Source organism: Ornithorhynchus anatinus, chromosome 7 (assembly GCF_004115215.2).
Source record: "Ornithorhynchus anatinus isolate Pmale09 chromosome 7, mOrnAna1.pri.v4, whole genome shotgun sequence".
Classification (NCBI taxonomy): Eukaryota; Metazoa; Chordata; class Mammalia; order Monotremata; family Ornithorhynchidae; genus Ornithorhynchus; species Ornithorhynchus anatinus.
Window position 1 is genome coordinate 15741231 of NC_041734.1, and position 20664 is coordinate 15761894.

Consider the following 20664-nt stretch of genomic DNA (forward strand, 5'->3'; position numbering starts at 1 on the left):
GGCAGGGAGATCAGCGAGGAAGCTGGGGCAATGGACACCTCTGCTGCGGGAGAACAACCACTGTCCTGATTACCGTGAGTCGGACTGCATTAGAATAATGTACAAGTGAAGCCAGAGCTTGGTGGTTCTAGAAGCTACCGACTGAGCAGTTCAGTCAAGGAAAGGAAGGGCCGCTGGCTGAAGAGGGATCAATCATTAAGTGGTATTTAATGAGCGCTTACTATGTTCGGAGCATTATTTTAAACCCTTGGGAGAGTACAATACAACAGAATTAGCAGACTTGTTCCCGACCCATAATAAGCTTACAGTGTAGAGGACATTCCAAGCGCTTAGTACAGTGATCTGCACATAGTAAGCGCTCAATAAATACGATCGAATGAATGAATGAGCTTAGAGTCTAGAGCGTGCAAATTCTTGGCTACCGCATTTAGCCAAGAGCACCAGGCCCACAGGAAGAGCTTGATCAACTTCAGGATCATCAGCAAAACACCGGCCAGGCCCGTGACCGTGGCTTGGTTTTTATATAGGAAGAAAAGAGGATTTTGGCTGTCCTCTCTCCTCTCGGGCTGCCGGAGCCTCAGAGACGGGAAAAAGGGGTTTCGTTTCAGCCACCGAATTGCCAACCTCCTTGAGGGTCTGGATCGTGTCTACCGGCTCTGTCGGATGGTACCCACCCAGGGGCTTAGTACAGTGTTCTGCACCCAGTAAGCGCTGGGTAAATCCCATCGATTGAGTGATTGACCGAGGGAAGACCCCTGAAACTCGGTCAGGGAGATTGGGCCCATTACACTGCTCGTGTTGTTGCTGCAGGCCCAACGGGGTCCACGTGGCGGCAGGCTTTCCCCTCCAATGGGGAAAGTTGGAGATGGCAGATTTCAGAGTGGATTTCAGAGTTTGGACGAAGCCCACCCTGTCCGGCCCTTCACACTCTTCTTGCAGGCGGTGATCTTCCTCAGCTCGAAAAAGTAGTCGAAAATATTATCAAATATTTATATTAACGTCTGTCTCCCCTCCAAGATTCTAAGCTCCTTATGGGCAGGGAATGAGCCTGCTAATTCCGTCGTGTTGTACTCTCGCGAGCACTGAGTACCGTGCTCTGCACATAGTGAGCCCTAAGTAAATCCATTTATCGACTGAGTGGTAGGAACAAGATGGGGCCGTGAAGAGCAAAGGTCCTCTTGGAAATAGTGATAGTAATTAAAGTGTTTATACTGTGTGCTGAGCACTAGGGAATAAGGCAGTGAGACCAGGCACTGTCCCTGTCCCTCATGAGGGCTCTCGTGGCTTGAAGGGCAGAGCTTGGGACCAGAGGACCTGGGTTCTAGACCCAGCTCTCCCACCGACTTGCCTTGTGACCTTGAATTAGACACTTTACCTCTCTGGGCCTCAGTGTCTTCCCCCATAAAATAGAGATAAAATGCCCTCAGAGTGTGAGCTCCATACAGGACAGGGATGACTTCCACCACTTGTCAGCTGTGTGACTTTGGGCAAGTCACTTAACTTCTCGGTGCCTCAGTTCCCTCATCTGTAAAATGGGGATGAAGACTGTGAGCCTCACGTGGGACAACCTGATTACCCTGTATCTACCCCAGCGCTTAGAACAGTGCTTGGCACATAGTAAGCGCTTAACAAATACCAACATTATTATTCTTGGGAATCCCGGTGTTTTGCTAGGGCACTTAAACTCAAAGTAGCAACAGCTGAATGACGGACTGCAGCTGTTTGAAGTGCCCTTTCTTAGGAAGTTAGTTTCATTCATTTTTCTAGAGCAAAGATTTTCTCTGCTAAATCCTAGGAAATACAAAGTCTCGCTAAGATGAGTGAGAATTGGTCAGGGAAAGGTTAACTAAGAGACACTGAATTCCAAAATAAGAAATCAGTCTCATCCCATTTTATGGAAAGCAATTTCAAAGCCACTTCTCGGTTATGAAGATAGCTTCATTCCGGCATTTATTTAATAGTTAATTAGCAGAATCTCTTAAAACAGTTTGGCTGCTAGAAAACATATCCAGGGCTATAATCCTAGCTAATAATATCAAACTGATGAGCAAAGCCGCGATACCTAGGCTTTCAGCTGATGATGTGGCAAAGATCAAGAAATTCTGCAAAACTCAATCTAAAGTAAGTTATAAATTGCCCAAATACTAGCTAATGGATAATGAGATTCTATTCTAATGTTGATAATGTGCAATGTAAGTGTTTCCTGTTTCTTAAATAGGGTATCTTTGACCATTTAAGCAAATCTTTAGCAGCAAGCATGCCCGGACAAGACTATATTAAAAAAGTCATTTTGTGGGTGCCTCTCAGAGGTAATGAGCAAGGGCTCGGCAATGGGACAGGCATAAAGGGAAGCATCTGTGCCATTAGTAGGTAAAAGCAGGCCGAGTTAATAGTGCAGGGACAACTTATCTTTGTCTCCGGTGCCATACGCTCGTGTGATTTGGTGAGACATTATTAGCAGGCAAACAACAGCCTAAGGAGCCCAATGTTGGGACCACCATTTTCTTGGACGGAAGAGTGCTAGAGGAGCAGTGTGGCCTACTGGAAAGGGCATGGGCCAGAGAGTCAGCGGACCTGGGTTCTAATGCCGGCTCTCCCGTGGGCTTGCTGTGTGACCTTGTGCGATTCCTTTAACTTCTCTGTGCCTCAGTCCCTTCATTGCAAAATGGGGATTCAATACCCGTTCTCCCTCCTACTTCATTCGTTCATTCATTCAGTCGTATTTATTGAGCACCTACTGTGTGCAAAGCACTATACTAAGAACATGAGAGAGTACAGTAAAACAATGAGCCCCATGTGGAACCTGATGATCTCATATCTACCCTCACACTTTTAGGACAGTGCTTGGCATATAGTAAGCCCTTAACAAATACCACGATTATCATTAGTAGTAGTATCCCTGGGACAATTTCTATCTCATCCAGGAGAGTACTCCATTTCCATTTGGGGCTCAAACCTTCCACCCATTTCCTTGACCCAGACTTGGTCCTTGGGATAGCCTTAAGAAGCAATCGGATTGATTGATTGATGTCCCACCCGCCCCAGGAATCTGGTTCCCTAAATTTCATCCTGGACCTAAGGAGAAACTCTTCCAACTTAAAAGTCTTTATATGTTATGTTGACTGATAATGTTAAAACCTAGGAAATACAAAGTCTCTCTGAGTGAGAATTGGTCAGGGAAAGGTTAACTAAGAGACACTGAATTCCAAAATAAGAAATCAGTCTCAACCCATCTTAAGGAAAGCAATTTCAAAGCCAATTGAAATGTTGACTGATATGTTATGACTGATAACATACGACTGATAAATATGACTGATATTTTTTAAGTGAAAAATCCTTGACATGGTCACCTAGGAGTTGGGCGTTTTTGTCTGTCTTCCCCATTGAATGGGAACCTCCTTGAGGGCAGGGAACAGGTGAGTTGCTACTGTTCTGTTTTTCCTTTTTTATGGTATTTGTTAAAGCACTTTCTATGTGTCAGGCGCTGTACTGGGGTAGATACAAGTTAATCAGGTTGGACACAGTTCTTGTCCTACATGGGACTCACACTCCTAGCTCCATTTTACAGATGAGGTAATTGATCAATCACTCTTAGGTTGATTGATAGTTCATTCCAACCCATCTCATCCTCTCCCAAACATTTAGTCCAGTGCTCTGCAGACAGTAAGCACTCAATTAATACCACTGAGTGATCGATGGTCACAGAGAGTGACCAGTGACTGACTGATGGAGAGCGCTGAAAAATGAAACAAGTGGAGAAGAGCTCGGTTGTGAAATGGAGGTAATAATTGACCACTTAAAGAGAGTTGATGAATTGTACACTTAGCAGTTGAGAAGCAGCATGGTTTAGTGGATAGAGCACAGGCCTGGGAGTCGGAAAGATGTGAGTTCTAATCCCCACTCTTCCACATGTCTGCTCTGTGACTTTAGGCAAGCCACTTTACTTCTCTGTGCCTCAGTTCTCTCATCTGTAAAACGGGGGTAGGAGTGTGAGTCCCACGTGGGACAGGACTGTATCCAACCTGATTAGCTTGTATCTACTCCAGTGCTTAGAACAGTGCTTGGCACATTAATTAATTCATTGTGCAAGTGAAGGAGGAGCACTCATTTGTGGTTGGATGGTTCTTGATGGTGTTGAGGTAGTGGATTTTGCATACAGATACTGTAAACCCATTTCATTCATTCAGTCAATCATATTTATTGAGTGCTTACTGTGTGCAGAGCACTGTACTAAGCGCTTGGGAGAGTACAATATAATAAATAGACACATTCTGGAAAGAGAAACAGCATGGCATAGTGGATAGAGCACAGGCTTGGAAGTCAGAAGGACCTGAGTTCCAATCCCAGCTCCATCACATGTCTTCTGTGTGACCTTGGGCAAGTCACTTAACTTTTGGGAGCCTGTTACCTCATCTGTAAAGTGGGGATTAAGACCATGAGCCCCATATAGATATAAGATACCGCAGCACTTAGAACAATGCCGGGCACATAGTATAAGCACTTAACAAATACTATTTTTTTAAAAAAAACAAAGACTCAGACTACCAACTTCAAATCTCCCTAAATGATTTTATTCAAATAGGACATTTACAGCACTCTGAAATGAGCTTTTCGCAGAAAGTTTCCATAAGTAAGAAAATAATAGTAGTGGCATAATCCCCAAAGGCCTCTCATGTGATCATAATTATATCCGAGGAGTATTCTTTGAGGAGAATTTCATTTATTTTCAGGTGGCACTCTTTTAATAACTTCAGAATGTTGTATTCCGCTAAAAAGGAGAGAGAACAATGAATGACAATCCTTAAATTGAAAAGGCTGGAATTTGAACAAATCCCAACAAAATGGTCTAATTTTTGAACAAGGTCGCTGCACCTGTTTTCCAAGATAATCGGCAGAGATTATTTTTCTGACCTTCACACAAACCTTTATCCCGAGGGATTCTTTCACCTGCAGTATCAGTTACATGTGTGATTGCTACCAAAGTCTCTGGGCCTTGGCAGAGAAAAACCATAAAACCTCAGAGCATACTTGGAAAAAACTCGGCTACGTTTTAACAGCCACTCCTGGATAATCTCCATTGTTTATCTAAGGGTTAAAACATCTTGGGAAGTATGTGAAAAAATCCCCTTGCAATCTTTTATTTACCTTCTAGATGGAATCTGAGAAACACACAGGGTCTGCCAGAGAAATGCTAGCAATGGAGCGGTATGGTTCTTCTTTGGTGTTGGCTTGTATTAAATAAATTTAGAGTTTGAGTGCCCCTGGGAGACAGGATTCAGTGGTCTATGCCCAATAATCCATCTTCTACTGTAACATTAGGCTCCTTCCCCTTCCCCACCCCCTCCACTCCAGACCCTCCCCTTCCCAGTCCTGGAAGCAGCATGGTCCAGTGAGAAGAGTACAGCCATGGGAGACAGAAGACTTGGGTTCTAATCCTAGCTCTGCCACTTGCTTGCTGTATGACCCCGAGCAAAGTTACCAAACTCTCTGTGTCTCGGTTTCCTCATCTGTAAAAAAGGGATTCAAAACCTGTCCCCCTTTCTTTGAAGATCTTGAGCTCCAGATGGGACAGGGACTTTGACCGCCCTGATTATCTTATATCTACTCCAGTACTTAGTACGGTGCTTAGTGCAGAGTAAGCACTTAATAGATAGCACACTTATTATGTTAAGTGCTGCCAACAGACCACCACTCCCCCTACCTTTAAAGTCTGTCGAAAATCACATCTCCTCCAAGAGGCCTACCTTTGTTACTCCCCCAACCCCCAACCCAACCACCCCCCAGCCCCCCCCCCCCCCCCCGCATCACCTATGCACTCAGATTTGCTCCCTTTAAGCACTTGATATTCACCCCAACCTCAGCCCCACAGCACTCCAGTACATATCCTTTCATTCTGTTGTTTCCCCTATCTGTGATTTAGTTTAATATCTGCCTCCCTCTTTAGGATATAAGCTTCTTCTTGGCAGGGATCTTATTTACTAACTCTCTTGTATTTTCCTAAGCACTTAAAACGGTGCTCTGCGCACAATAAACACTCAGTACATACCAGTTATTGAGCGACGGATTAGTCCTATGTCCACAGAGGCATTGCCCCTTGACCTTATTACTAAGAGCTAAAGAAATCTAGACCCCACGATGCTGTGCTTCTCTGGCAGTTTTGCACCCCTACTTCCTCGACATTTGGCTTGAAAACCTCTGTGGCCAGAAATAAACACATTATCCCCTCCGTTCTCAGTTCTCCATTTGTTAGTGGAGACCTGGCCAGAGAATAGTCTGAAATACATCTGCAGTTATAAATTTCCCCAGCAACTTGGAAAGTATATATATATCTTTATCTACATATGCATAATGCTAGGAAAGCAGCATGGCCGAGTGGCAAGAGCACAGAACTGGAAATCAAAATTTGGTCTCTAATCTTGATTCTTAGGGGTTAAATACCTGTGTGAGCACCGTGTGGGACAGGGACTGTATCTGATCCTATTGTATTGTATCTATATCAGCTCTTAACTCAGTGCTTGGCACATACAAAGTGCTTAACGAATACTACAATTACTATTCTTCCTTCTGACTCTTTCTTACCCACCCTGTGTGCTACTTACATTTGTCAAAGTCAAATCTTGAATCTTTCGAAGGTACTTCTTTTTGGTACAGTAGAATGTGAGAAGAGTGATGATGAGCATGACAACAAATACCGAAATGGTTGAAGCAACTGTAGTGACAATGTTCTCCTGTCTTGTTCCTCTCTTCTCACACCTCTGGCCCAAATACCACCAGTCTTCCCCCACGGGACACCTATGAAACAATCAGTCGATCAATCAATCGGTGGTGTTTATTGAGCGCTTACTATGTGCAGACAATGTCCAACCTGATTATCTAATATCTACCCCAGTGCTTAGAATAATAGTGAGAATAGCATGGTGCAGCGGATAGAGCATGGGTCTGGGAGCCAGAAGGTCATGGGTTCTAATCCAGGCTCTGCCACGTGTCTGCTGTGTGACCTTGGGCAAATCACTTCACTTCTCTGGGCCTCAGTTACCTCTTATCTATAAAATGGAGATTGAGACTATTATTTTATTTATTTCTATTGATGTCTGTCTCCCCCAGTCTAGACTGTAAGCTCATTGTGGGCAGGGAATGTCACTGGTTATTGTTGTGTTGTACTTTCTCAAGCATTTAGTACAGTGCTCTGCATACAGTAATGCTCAATAAATATGATTGAATAAGTGAATGAATGGGTAGAGAAACATCCCCCTCCCCCAATCCCTTTTTCCCCTCAAGGCAGGAGAAATAATTCTCTTTGTGCTGGACCTGAGGTGACATTTTTGGTGTCTAAACAAAGACCCAGTTTGTTTCCCCGACCTGGATATGAAAGGGAACCTGGAGAGAAAATCCTGGACTATCCAGAGAAGCTGAGCTCCACTTATCAATCAATCAACCAGTCAATCAATCGATCATATTTATTGAAAAATTACTATGTGCAGAGCAACCTCTCCCTAACCCTCGATGGTTTTCCTCGATGGTTTCAGTTGGGAACGGAGCTCAGTTGGGAAATCCATCTGGGTTATTGTTCATTTCACATTTCTTTCAGACTGATCTCGCTGCTTGCTACCGGAAGAGGATGCATCTGCTCATTCTGTTGTATTGCACTCTCCCAAGCAATTAGAATAGTGCTCTGAACATAGTAAGCACTCAACATATATCATAGATTGATCATTGATTGATTCTAAATGAGGTTAAGGGGCCAATGGACAGCACCTCATTTTGGAGACTCTTGGCCTGGATTCGCTCATTTTGGAGAGCTGACCCCAATTTTTCTTTTTGGGAAAAACTCATCCCAATCAGTCTATCAGTCAGTTATATTTATTGAGTGCTTAATAATGTACAGAGCACCATACTAAACACTTGGAAAAATACAATATAAGAGTTAGTGGGCATGTTCCCTGCCCACAGTGAGCTTCTCAAGGGGGATCCTGACATTAATATAGATAAATAAATTATGGGTATGAACATAAGTGCTCTGGGGCTGAGGGAGAGGTGAAAACAGGGAGAATTTCCAAGTTCAAGCATGATGCAGAAGGGAGTGGGAGAAGAGGAAATGAGGGCTTAGTCATGAAAGGCCTCTTGGAGGAGATGTGCCTTCAATTCACTCATTGCGTACAATCTTATGTATTGAGCACTTATTGTACGCAGACCACATATTCAATCCATCACTAAATGCTGTTGGTCCCACCTTCACAACATCCCTAAAATCCTCCAGTTCCTCTCCATCCAAACTGCTACCAAGTTAATAAAATCACTCATGCTATCCCACCTGGATAACCACATCAGCCTCCTTGCTGCCTCCTAGCCTCCTGGTTCTCCCCACTCCAGTCCATACTTCACTCTGCTGGCCAGATCATTCTTCTACAAAAATGTTCAGTACGTGTCACCCCCCTCCTCAAAATACTCCAGTGGTTGTCCATCCACCTCCTCAGTGGCGTCCCAGACCGTGCAGGTAGGGCCGGGGATCCAGCTGGTGGGTTACCTGCACTCTGCTTTGTTGTCTTTAGTGGTGCAGACACCCCCGTTCTCACAGTGCAGCTCGGAGCAGAGGTCGGCCACACTGGGCACCGTCGAGGATAAAGAGATCTGGGTAGGCTGCGGCTGTGGCTGGGACTCTGCCAGGTGAGCTATATCTAAAAGAGAAAAGTGTCAAGCTCCACCGGCCATTCCATCCACCTATCAAGCCATCCATCCGTCGATCGTATTTATTGAGCGCTTACTGTGGACAGAGCACTGGACTAAAAGCTCAGGAGAGCTAAATGCAAGAATCGGTAGAAAGGTTCAAACTCCCAGGCCCATGCTCTATCCACTATGGAAGCAGGGAGACTAAGTGGCAAGAGCAGGGGCTTGGGAGTCAGAGGACATGGGTTCTAATCCTGACTCCACCATTCATCTGCTTTGTGACCTTGGGCAAGTCACTTTACTTCTCTTTGCTTCAGCTACCTCATCTGTAAAATGAGGATTAAGACTGTGAGTCCCCATGTGGGAAAGCCTGATTACCTTGTATCTACTTCAGTGCTTTGCACGTAGTAAGCTCTTAACAAATATCATCATTAGTATCATTATTATTATTAAAACCCAGATCACCTGCCTCCCAGTGCAGAGCCTCTTTCCACTAGGTTCTGTTGCTCCAATAGTCTCTCAACATTTGTGTGGCTGCAATGGGGATCTTTTCTTGGAATTCAGAATATTTTTCTCACCCAGAAGGATGGGCCAGTGCTGAGCTGTGGAAGGGCAGTCAAAATAATTCCATTTGACCTGAACAGGTTCCTCACACTTTGAACACTAAAGTTTCATGGCACCTCATTTGAGTCCCACCCTGTATACACAGAGAAGCAGCATGGCTTAGTGGAAAGAGCATGGGTTTGAGAATCAGAAGGTGTGGGTTCTAATCCTTGCTCTGCCACTTGTCTGCTGTGTGACCTTAGGCAAGTCACTTCACTTATCTGGGCCTCAGCTCATCTGTAAAATGGGGATTGAGACTGTGCCCCTATGTGGGACAGGCACTGTGTCCAACATGAATTGCTTGTAACCAGCCTAGCACTTAGTACAGAGAAGCAGCGTGGCTCAGTGGAAAGAGCACGGGCTTTGGAGTCAGGGCTCATGAGTTCGAATCCCAGCTCTGCCACTTGTCGGCTGTGTGACTGTGGGCAAGTCACTTAACTTCTCTGTGCCTCAGTTCCCTCATCTGTAAAATGGGGATTAAGACTGTGAGCCCCACGTGGGACAACCTGATTCCCCTATGTCTACCCCAGCGCTTAGAACAGTGCTCGGCACATAGTAAGCGCTTAACAAATACCAACATTATTATTATTATTATTATTATTACAGTGCCCAGCACATAATAAGCACTTAACAAATTCCATAATTACTATTATTGTTATTCTCAGACAGGAAATACTGGAAGTTCTAGTGAAAAAGAAAAAAAAATGCATCACCTCCAACCACAAAATCTCTTCCTGGATTAAGTGGGAAATAGATGCAGAGTTTCAACAAATCAATAATATCTACTGAGAGCTTCCACTGTTCAATGCACTGTACTAAGTGTCTGGAAGAACACAATGCACTTAGTAGACATGATCCCTGCTCTGAAGGAATTTACAGTCTTCTCCCAAGAAATACCCAAATCTCATACCTGGGAGGTTTTGAGCTCAAGTGTTTAGGGATCAGGCCAGGAAAAGTCCATTACTTGTTTTATCTGGAGTGGAAGATCCTTTTTTTTCCTATAATACTTTAAAGCGCTTACTCTGAGCCAGACACTCTACTGACCCCTGGGGCAGATACAAGCTAATCAGGTTGACATAGTCCCTCTCCCACACTGGGATCACAGTCTTAATCCCCATTAAAGATGAAGTAAATGAGGCCCAGAGAAGTGAAGTGCCTTGCTCGAGGTCACCCAGCAGACAAGTGGCAGAGCCAGGTTTAGAACCCAGGTCCTTCTGACTCTCAGGCCCTTGCTCTATCTCCTAGTCTGTGCTACTGGCAAGGATGACTTTTGTTTTTATTTCTCTGGCTTTTATTTCAATTCTACTCTCCCTTGTGTCTAGTCGAGTACTCAGGACACAGCAATAGCATCTCGCCTCACCTTGCCGCCCTGTCCTCTCTTCCCACTCTCGACGATCAGGTCTCCGCTCTCAACTCCACCCTCACTACTCATCTCGACTCTCTCGCCCCCCTTTCCCTCCGCCGCTCTCGCGCCACTAACCCACAGCCCTGGATCACCTCCTCCGTCCGCCTCCTACGCTCCTATGCTCGAGCTGCTGAGCGCCGCTGGCGAAAGTCCAAGCACCAAGCCGACCTCACACACTTCAAATTTATCCTTTCCTGCCTTAACTCTGCCCTCTCCTCCGCCAGGCAAAGCTTCTTCTCCTCCCTCATCGACACCCATGCCCGTCACCCCCGCCGATTGTTCCGGACCTTTAACTCTCTCCTTAGGCCCCCTGTTCCTCCCCCTCCCCCATCTCTCACCCCTAATGATCTGGCCACCTATTTCCTCACGAAAATCAACACGATCAGGTCTGAGCTCCCCAAAGTCACCCCTCCGCCTCTCCCCTCCCCCCCAACAACTCCCTCCCCTACTTTCCCATCCTTCCCTGCAGTATCCTCAGAGGAGATCTCCTCCCTCCTCGCAAGTGCCACCCCCTCCACCTGCGCCTCGGACCCCATTCCCTCTCACCTTCTTAAAACCATCGCCCCTGCCCTCCTCCCTTCCTTAACTTCTATTTTTAACCACTCAATCTCCAAGGGCTCCTTCCCCTCTGCCTTCAAACACGCCCACGTCTCCCCCATCCTAAAAAAACCCACTCTTGACCCCACTTCCCCCTCCAGTTATCGTCCTATCTCCCTACTACCCTTCCTTTCCAAAATCTTAGAACGAGTCGTCTACAATCGATGCCTAGAATTCCTTAACTCCCATTCTCTCCTAGACCCCCTCCAATCTGGCTTCCGTCCCCTCCACTCTACTGAGACTGCTCTCTCTAAGGTCACCCATGACCTCCTTCTTGCCAAATCCAATGGCTCCTACTCCATTCTGATCCTCCTTGACCTCTCTGCTGCCTTTGACACTGTCGACCATCCCCTCCTCCTCCGTACCTTATCTCACCTTGGCTTCACGGACTCTGTCCTCTCCTGGTTCTCCTCTTACCTCTCTGGCCGATCATTCTCGGTCTCCTACGCTGGAGCCTCCTCCCCCTCCCATCCTTTAACTGTTGGAGTTCCTCAAGGGTCAGTTCTTGGCCCTCTTCTGTTCTCCATTTACACTCACGCCCTCGGTGAACTCATCCGCTCTCACGGCTTTGACTACCATCTCTACGCAGATGACACGCAGATCTACATCTCCGCCCCTGTCCTCTCCCCCTCCCTTCAGGCTCGCATCTCCTCCTGCCTCCGGGACGTCTCCACCTGGATGTCTGCCCGCCACCTAAAACTCAACATGAGCAAGACTGAGCTCCTCATCTTCCCTCCCAAGCCCGGTCCGCTCCCAGACTTCTCCATCACCGTGGATGGCACGACCATCCTTCCCGTCCCGCAGGCCCGCAATCTCGGTGTCATCCTTGACTCGTCCCTCTCGTTCACCCCACACATCCTATCCGTTACCAAGACCTGCCGGTTTCACCTCTACAATATCGCCAAGATCCGCCCTTTCCTCTCCACCCAAACGGCTACCTTACTATTACGGGCTCTCGTTATATCCCGGCTAGACTACTGTGTCAGCCTTCTCTCTGACCTCCCTTCCTCCTCTCTCGCCCCGCTCCGGTCTATTCTTCACTCCGCTGCCCGGCTCATCTTCCTGCAGAAACGATCTGGGCATGTCACTCCCCTTCTTAAACAACTCCAGTGGTTGCCTATCGACCTCCGCTCCAAACAAAAACTCCTCACTCTAGGCTTCAAGGCTCTCCATCACCTTGCCCCTTCCTACCTCTCCTCCCTTCTCTCTTTCTACCGCCCACCCCGCACGCTCCGCTCCTCTGCCGCCCACCTCCTCGCCGTCCCTCGGTCTCGCCTATCCCGCCGTCGACCCCTGGGTCACGTCCTCCCGCGGTCCTGGAACGCCCTCCCTCCTCACCTCCGCCAAACTGATTCTCTTTCCCTCTTCAAAACCTTACTTAAAAATCACCTCCTCCAAGAGGCCTTCCCAGACTGAGCTCCTCTTCCCCCTCTACTCCCTCTGCCATCCCCCCTTTACCTCTCCGCAGCTAAAGCCTCATTTTCCCCTTTTCCCTCTGCTCCTCCACCTCTCCCTTCCCATCCCCACAGCACTGTACCCGTCCGCTCAACTGTATATATTTTCGTTACCCTATTTATTTTGTTAATGAATTGTACATCGCCTTGATTCTATTTAGTTGCCATTGTTTTTACGAGATGTTCTTCCCCTTGACGCTGTTTAGTGCCATTGTTCTTGTCTGTCCGTCTCCCCCGATTAGACTGTAAGCCCGTCAAACGGCAGGGACTGTCTCTATCTGTTGCCGACTTGTTCATCCCAAGCGCTTAGTACAGTGCTCTGCACATAGTAAGCGCTCAATAAATACTATTGAATGAATGAATGAATAAATAGGATGAATAGATGGATTGGTCACTAGCATTCCTGTCAATTGTCATACCTTCCACAGTCAGAAGGATATAAACGTCATCTCCTTTGATGTAATCCCTGCTCCTCAGTCGGCTCTGGGTTATGAAAGTGGAAAATCCTTTCCCAGGACCTCTTTTGAACTTTGTTCCATTAGGAAAGCTTTCTTCTCTTCCCACAGTCGAAGGCTTATCCCAATAGAAGGTATCACCTGAAAGAGCAAATTAGAGTCACTGATTGTTCTCTGCCAAACCAAGTTTATTAGCAGTGGAGCATTCTATCCTTGGGGATCCAGTTTAAAACTCCAGGTAGAAAGGACCCAACAAGATTTTCTTGGCCTGGGATCCTTTCTCCAGAAGATACGGGTGGTGGGAATGGGAAAAGTGGCCCATTCTCATTGTTCGCCATGCTGAAATTCCCTCCCCACCCCCAGCTCTGATGAGCCATTATTGCTTGCATCCATCCCACCTCCCTTTGGGAACAAGTGGGTATTGAGCTTTTCGCTTGCTTGTTAAAAAGGGATGGAGAGCTTTAGGATCCATAAGGGAAGGGTGAGAAATAACTTCTTCCAACCAGGAAGAAAATACAATTTATGATGTGTCCCTCTTAGAGATTTTCAACTTTAAACTAGCTGTACCAGTCTCTAAAAGTTGCATCGGTTGTTTTGTTCATCATAACATTTATGCATATTAATGTCTGTCTCCCCCTCTAGACTGTTAGCTCATTATGGGCAGGACACGTGCCTGCTAATTCTGTACTGTACTCTCCCAAGTGCTTATTACAGTGCTCTGCACACAGTAAGTGCTCAGTAAATGCAATTACTTGACTGATTGATTGATAGAGTACAATATAACAGACTTGGCAGATTGGGAAACTCAGGGTGGATGACAGGAAGGGGTGGAAAGTAAGTTGCCTATCCGCATTTGGCTTCTTAGCTTATTGTGAGAATAGAGAGGAGAGACAAATACTTCCAGGAGTTTAGGAAAAGTAAATAATAATAATAACCATTGTGGTATTCATTAAGCCCTTACTATGTGCCAAGCACTGTGCTAAACTCTGAGATCAATATAATCAGATCAGACATCTTACCTGTCCCACATGGGGCTCCTAGTCTAAGGGGAAGATAGAACAGACATTTTTAATCCCCATTTTACAGATGAGGAAACAGAACAAGAGAAGTTAAGGGACGTGCCCAAGGCCACATAACAGGCAAGCGGTGGAACTTGGATTAGAACCCAGGTCGCCTCCCTCTTGCTGTCCTGTGGTCTTGCCACGAGGCTAGACAGCTTCCCCAGGGCTGTCAGCACTGCCAAGTTTTTCTGCTCTCGCTGCTTCCTCTCTGCTCAAAGCAAGGGTGCCTGGCGTAAGCGATAACGATTGCAAATCACTGACCCTTTTTCTCCTCGGGGTCCGTGGTCACACTCCTCTGATTGGACATGCGTCGCCGGATGTCAGGGTTCTGATCCAGAAGGGTCAGGGTGGCCTGTTGCCAGGGACATGGCCATTTCAGCGAGTCGTCGTTGGCTCCGGAGATCAGGTAGAAGAAAATGCCGACTTGAACCGGATCACTGATGTTCAGCGAGATCTGAAAAGCATATCCTTTAGGAGAGTAAAATGGAGGGCTGAATATTTTTCCATTCTGCGAGCTCGTGTCCAGAAGGTGTGTGAAATTTCTGATTCTCCAGGTGTGGTGAGGACACCGCGTCTCCGACAGGTTGATGTCATCGATCGAGAGACCGCCGGGAGACGTCCCGGCTCCTCGGACCCCTTCAAACACCACTCTGAATTTTTTGGACACATTCAGTGACACGTGGTAAAGTTGCCAGGTGTCCTCAGGTGCTCCTGCAAAGGAAGAATCCTCTGTTATTGTTTGGGCTTCGGAGTCAGGGCTGAATTAAGACCCTCGTGATGGGCCTCCATACTCTTCAATTCGGGGCTCCCCCGTCTCTCACGCTCGTCCCTTTTGCTCTTCCAGACCCCCACCTCCACCAGGAGAGACACCGTGCCACCTAGTGGATAAAGCACGGGTCTGGGAGTCAGAAGGACTCGGGTTCTAATCCCCACTCGACCACCACCTGTCTGCCATGTGACCTAGACCTGTAGTTTTGAGAAGATGGTGACACCACTGTGAGCCCCCTGTGGGACAGGGACCGTGTCCAACCTGATTTGTTTGTATCCACCCAGCCGCTTAGTACAGTGCTGGGCACAAATATCGCATTTATTATTATTATTACCAGGAGACAACCCCATCTGCTCACATGGAATAGACAGCACAGTGAACCCCAGCCTTGCTTTTATTCAGAAGATGCTGAAGGGATTGGGAGATGCATTCATTCTGAAACTGTTGGTAGAGAGAAAGATCCTGTTTGCTAACCACCTCAACAAAAGAGTAAACCTTGAGCTGCTCTAAGCAGAAGCATCTGAACAGTGCAGGCATTTTGAAGCCAGAGAAACTGACTTCAGGGGAGAGGGGAGCTTACCAACTGACCAGAGGGGAAGCTATTTGCTGATCAGAATAACAGAGTGTTTATAGAACACCCTCTGCGTCCTACCCAAAGCTCCACAGAGAAGTTAAATGCCAGCTGGTGACTCATTATTTTAAGCTCCTGTTCCCCTATGAATCAATCAACTAAGATGGCTCTTTTATAATAATAATGTTGGTATTTGTTAAGCGCTTACTATGTGCCGAGCACTGTTCTAAGCGCTGGGGTAGACACAGGGGAATCAGGTTGTCCCACGTGGGGCTCACAGTCTTCATCCCCATTTTACAGATGAGGGAACTGAGGCACGGAGAAGTGAAGTGACTTGCCCACAGTCACACAGCCGACAAGTGGCAGAGCTGGGATTCAAACTCATGAGCCCTGACTCCAAAGCCCGTGCTCTTTCCACTGAGCCACGCTGCTTCTCCAAGCGCTTTATGGCGGGGAGGGATCCAAAATGGCAGCAGCAGGTAGAGATTTGTTTGTGTTTGTGGGTTTTATGTAGGTGTTGATACACGTCATGCACGCACACACAATTGTGTGCAACTGATCCCTCTACCCAGAAGTTGAACAGAAGATCAAAGTTCTCGCTCCGAAACCAAGCATAGCTAATGAGAAGGGTGGGTCAAACCTATAATTTCTTCCACAAGGTTTAAGGTTCCATTAACGTGGTCTGAAGAGTACTCCCTGATCCAGATCTTCAACTTGTCATCTAGACTACCGCTGTTGTAGTAGTAAAACTGAAGGCACTGAAAATTTCTCTTGGGGTAGAGTATTCGGCTTTCCAGGAAAGAATTGCCGCCTTCTTTGACATTGCTGCTGTTGAAGTGCATGAAGAAACCAGCATCTGTTAGAAAGTTCAAAGAAAGGATTGAGGGAAAAATAAAGATATGAATTTACTTAATGTTAACTAGTAATGTCAAAGTCAACTAGATTCTTCAAGGGTTTCAACTTCTTTCCACTTTCCTTTGTCTATCTCATAGTTAAGTTATGAGGCAGTGTGGGCTAGGGGAAAGAGCACGGGACTGGGGACCCTGGGCAAGTTACTTAACTTCTCTGGGCCTCGGTTTCCTTGGCTCTAAAATGGGGTTATGAAAAATTGTGAGTTTTATGTGGGGCAAGGACTGGGTCCAATGTGATAACCTTCTACCTATCGTGGAATTTAGCACATAGTAAGTGCTTAATAATACCTTAATTATCATTATTTTACCAACTTTACTTAAAACTCCTCACTCTATTAATGACTTAAGACAGTGAAGAATTCTAGATTCTAAGTTCCTTGTGGGCAGGGAACATGTCTACCAACCTGGTGGCATTGTAGCCTCCCAAACATTTAGTACGGTGCTCTACAGACACAAAGTGCTTAATAAAAAGGATTGATTGATCTTTTGGACTGGTGGAATATCATCTGAACTACCAATTAAGAAGTACTAGTGATGGGCTTAGTGGAAGGAGCATAGGACAGTTCTGCCGCTTGCCTGCTATGCGACTTTGGGCAACTTACCTTCTCTGTTCCTCAGTTTCCTCATCTGTAAAATGGAGATTAAATAATTGCTCTACCAGCACCCCTTAGACTGTAAACCCTGGGTGGAACAGGCAATTTGACCTGATTGCCTTCTATCTTCTAGAGTGTAAGCTCACTGTGGACAACCTGTTGCTATTATCAGTTCTGATGTATTGTGCTCTGTTGTGTTTATTGTTATATTGTCCTCTCCCAAGCTCTTTGTACAGTGCTTTGCAGACAGTAAGTGCTCAGTAAGTATGATTGATAGCACTTAGTACAGTGCTTGGCACATAGTAAATGTTTAACAAACAGCACAATCATTATTGTTTTATATTATCATTATATTTTATTAACAATCCCCTCCCAGACACCAGCTCGGTTCTTAAACCATCTGACTCAGCATCTGCCCCTGCCGTGAGTGAGAGGAGGGATCTCACTGAAGAAAAAGCTGTCGAAGAGGCATTATGGACAAGTTACCTTTGCACTGTCCCATGTTGGACTGATCAGCCTGTGGCGCGTTGGAAATCTGGCTAACTCTCTCCCAGTCAGCAGTGTCCTCCGAACTTTGAATCATGCCACACACGTTTTCCAGTTCGAAATTACATGAGTCCATAAAGGTGAGGGAGGAGGCTATGAAAGATAAAAGCAGCTTAATGACTCTCTCAGAGTTGAATTGCTTGCTTATAAATGAAAATCAGCTATACTTAATCACCCCTGCTATTTCTGCTCCTATTAGGAAGAGTACTGAGCAAGCATCATAGGAGGTGCTGGGAAGGAAGTCCTTGGCTGAGGACTGATTACACAGGGCCCCCTGGCCCCTGAGGGGTTCAGGTAGGTGGATTTCTGGATTGCACCATTACAACCAAAATCATCAAATGTTTCAGGAGCAATCCAGCCTGCATATGTGTGAATTTCCCTTGCATTTGGACTAGCAAGAGTCTGGATGTGTCCGCTTCTAGGGCAACTATCAAAAGCCCCAGAAAAGCAGCATGGCCTAATGGAAACAGCATGGGTTTAGGAGTCTCAGAAGGACTCCTTGAATCCCAGTTCTGCCACTTGTCTGCTGTGTGATCTTGGGCAAGTCATTTTACTTCTCTAGGCCTCAGTTCCCTCGTCTGTAAAATGGGGATTAAGACTGTGAGTCCCGTGTGGGACGTGGACTGTGTCCAGTCTGATTAGCTTGTATTTAACCAGCGCTAGTACAGTGGCTGGGACATAGTACGCGCTTAAGAAATACCATAAAAAAGGCCCAGATGCAAATCCTTTGACCAAGGAGCAGCCCAGAGGTGCTGCAAATCAGGATGCAAGTCTGAATAAGAGCAAAGCAGTTGGGCCTAAAGGCAAGAGTACAGGCCTGGGTGTCAAAAGGACCTGGTTTCTAATCCCAGCTCTGCCACTTGCCTGCTGAGCAGGTCACTTCATTTCTCCACACCTCAGTTTCTTCATCTGTAAAATGGGGATTCGATACCCCTTCTCCCTCCTACCTAGTCTGTGAGCCCCATGTGGAACAGGCACTGTGTCCAACCTATCTAGTAACTACCTCAGTACTTAATGCAGGGCTTGGTATATAGCAAGCGCTTAAAAAAAATACCACCATTATCATTATCACTGAGAGGTCTAGGTGCCAGAAGAGCAGACTGGACACAGATACCGATTGCCTTGTGTCAGCCTTCTGTTTTGGATCCTGGGAAGTCCATGGCCCAAGAACACTTCCTAGGAACAACCAAGTGGTCCCAAAGGGCTCTCAGAGAAGCCAAGATACTTACAGCAGTTGTACAACCGATTCACCTTTTCCAGATCATTATCACTGAAATCCATCCGTTGTCCAATCACATCCAGGAAGTCATCGATTTTGGTGATGATGGTCGGTAAAGTTCCGTTTTGGAATGCAGTCTTGCTATAGTGCATCACGGATGTGTAATCATAGGGGGTGTTCAGGGAGTTAGATTTGGTGTCATCATATACGTTGAAATTATTCTCCTTTCCTAATGTTTTTAAAAAAGAGCAGTTAGTGCCCATGATTTGTAGACCCTTGAAGAACATAGTCAAGGGTCTTCAGATGGAGAAGGGGAAAATGCAACGGACCTGGAATGATTATGAATCATCTTTCACTGCAGTTTGCAAAGTGATTCCCCAGAAGTGTGTTGAACGCTGTCCTTAGGCTGAAATGGCCAAATGGTCAAGAAGCAGCATAGCGTAGTGGATAGTGCATGGGCCTGGGAGTCAGAAGGACTTGGGTTCTAATCCCGGCTCCACTACTTATCTGCTGGGTGACCTTGGGCAAGTCACTTCACTCCTCTGGGCCTCAGTTCTCTCATCTGTAAAATGGGGATTAAGACTGTGAGCCCCATATGGGACCTGAACTGTGTCCAACTCAATTTCTTTGTATCTACCGAGCGTTTAGTACAGTGCCTGGCACATGGGAAGTGCTTAACGAATACCACAATTATTATTATTATTACCTGCTGTTAAATCCTCTAAGCCATGGTCTCATTCCAAACAACCGCATGGAGAGTGGAAGAGGAAAGGCTAGGTGTGTGGAGGTGGAGGAGTAAAGTGACTTGCCCAGGGTTACATAGCAGACATGTGGCATCCCGATATTCGAACCCAGGTCTTTCTGACTCTCCCAGGCCTGGGCTCTACTCATTGCCCATAAGATCAGGATGCTGGTGAGATGGCCCGCGGAGAGCAGTGAGCCCTGGGAAACGACCAGTTTATCAAGAGGATAATGGGTCTCCACTGCTTCATTGAGAAGCAGTGTCTTGTCTTGTCTTATGCCGTTGAGTCGTTTCCAACCCATAGCGACACCATGGACAAATCTCTCCCAGAACACCCCGCTCTCCATCTACAGTCGTTCCGATAGTGGATCCTTAATCTTGGTAAAAATACAGAAGCGGTTTACCATTGCTGCCTTCCGCGCAGTAAATTCGAGTCTCCACCCTTGACACTCTCCCATGCCACTGCTGCTCAGCATGGGTGAGTTTTGACTTGTAGCAGATTACCTTCCACTCGCTAGCCACTGGCCAAGCTAGGAATGGAATAGGTAGGCTTCTGCTTCACTCTCCCTCCCATAGCCGAGACTGGTAGAGTACTGGAAACTCTCCAGGTGCGACCCTGAGAGGGGAGAGAAGCAGTGTGGCCTAGTGGAAAGAGCTCAAAGCTACATTCTAAAGCTGATTTCACCATTTACCTGCTGTATGTTACCTTAGGCAAATCACGTGACTTATCTGTGCCCCAGTTTTCTCATATGTAAAAGCAGCCTAAATACCTGTACTCCCTGCCCCTTCAACTGTGAGGTTTGTGCTGGACAAGGATGGTGTCCAATGTAAGAATAATAATAATAATAATGTTGGTATTTGTTAAGCACTTACTATGTGCAGAGCACTGTTCTAAGTGCTGGGGTAGACACAGGGGAATCAGGTTGTCCCACGTGGGGCTCACAGTCTTAATCCCCATTTTATAGATGAGGTAACTGAGGCACAGAGAAGTTAAGTGACTTGCCCACAGTCACACAGCTGACAAGTGGCAGAGCCAGGATTTGAACCCATGACCTCTGACTCCAAAGCCCATGC

The 20664-nt window shown here is 46.4% G+C and overlaps 1 protein-coding gene and 1 non-coding gene across 2 annotated transcripts in view; both read right to left on the minus strand.

The window, feature by feature from the left end:
* Positions 1-4670: 4670 nt before the first annotated feature.
* MEP1B (meprin A subunit beta) overlaps positions 4671-20664 on the minus strand; it is a 29817-nt gene continuing 13823 nt past the window's right edge. Inside the window, exons 8-15 of the mRNA XM_039912536.1 lie at positions 18859-19077; positions 17570-17722; positions 16220-16435; positions 14501-14950; positions 13143-13319; positions 8525-8675; positions 6584-6792; positions 4671-4768 (exon numbers count right to left, since the gene is read on the minus strand). Coding sequence (XP_039768470.1) covers positions 4671-4768; positions 6584-6792; positions 8525-8675; positions 13143-13319; positions 14501-14950; positions 16220-16435; positions 17570-17722; positions 18859-19077 — 1673 coding nt within the window. The remainder of the gene's footprint in view (positions 4769-6583; positions 6793-8524; positions 8676-13142; positions 13320-14500; positions 14951-16219; positions 16436-17569; positions 17723-18858; positions 19078-20664) is intronic.
* Positions 20079-20216, minus strand: LOC114813597. The gene has a single exon (XR_003761314.1). It is a non-coding gene; the product is annotated as a small nucleolar RNA SNORA7 (small nucleolar RNA).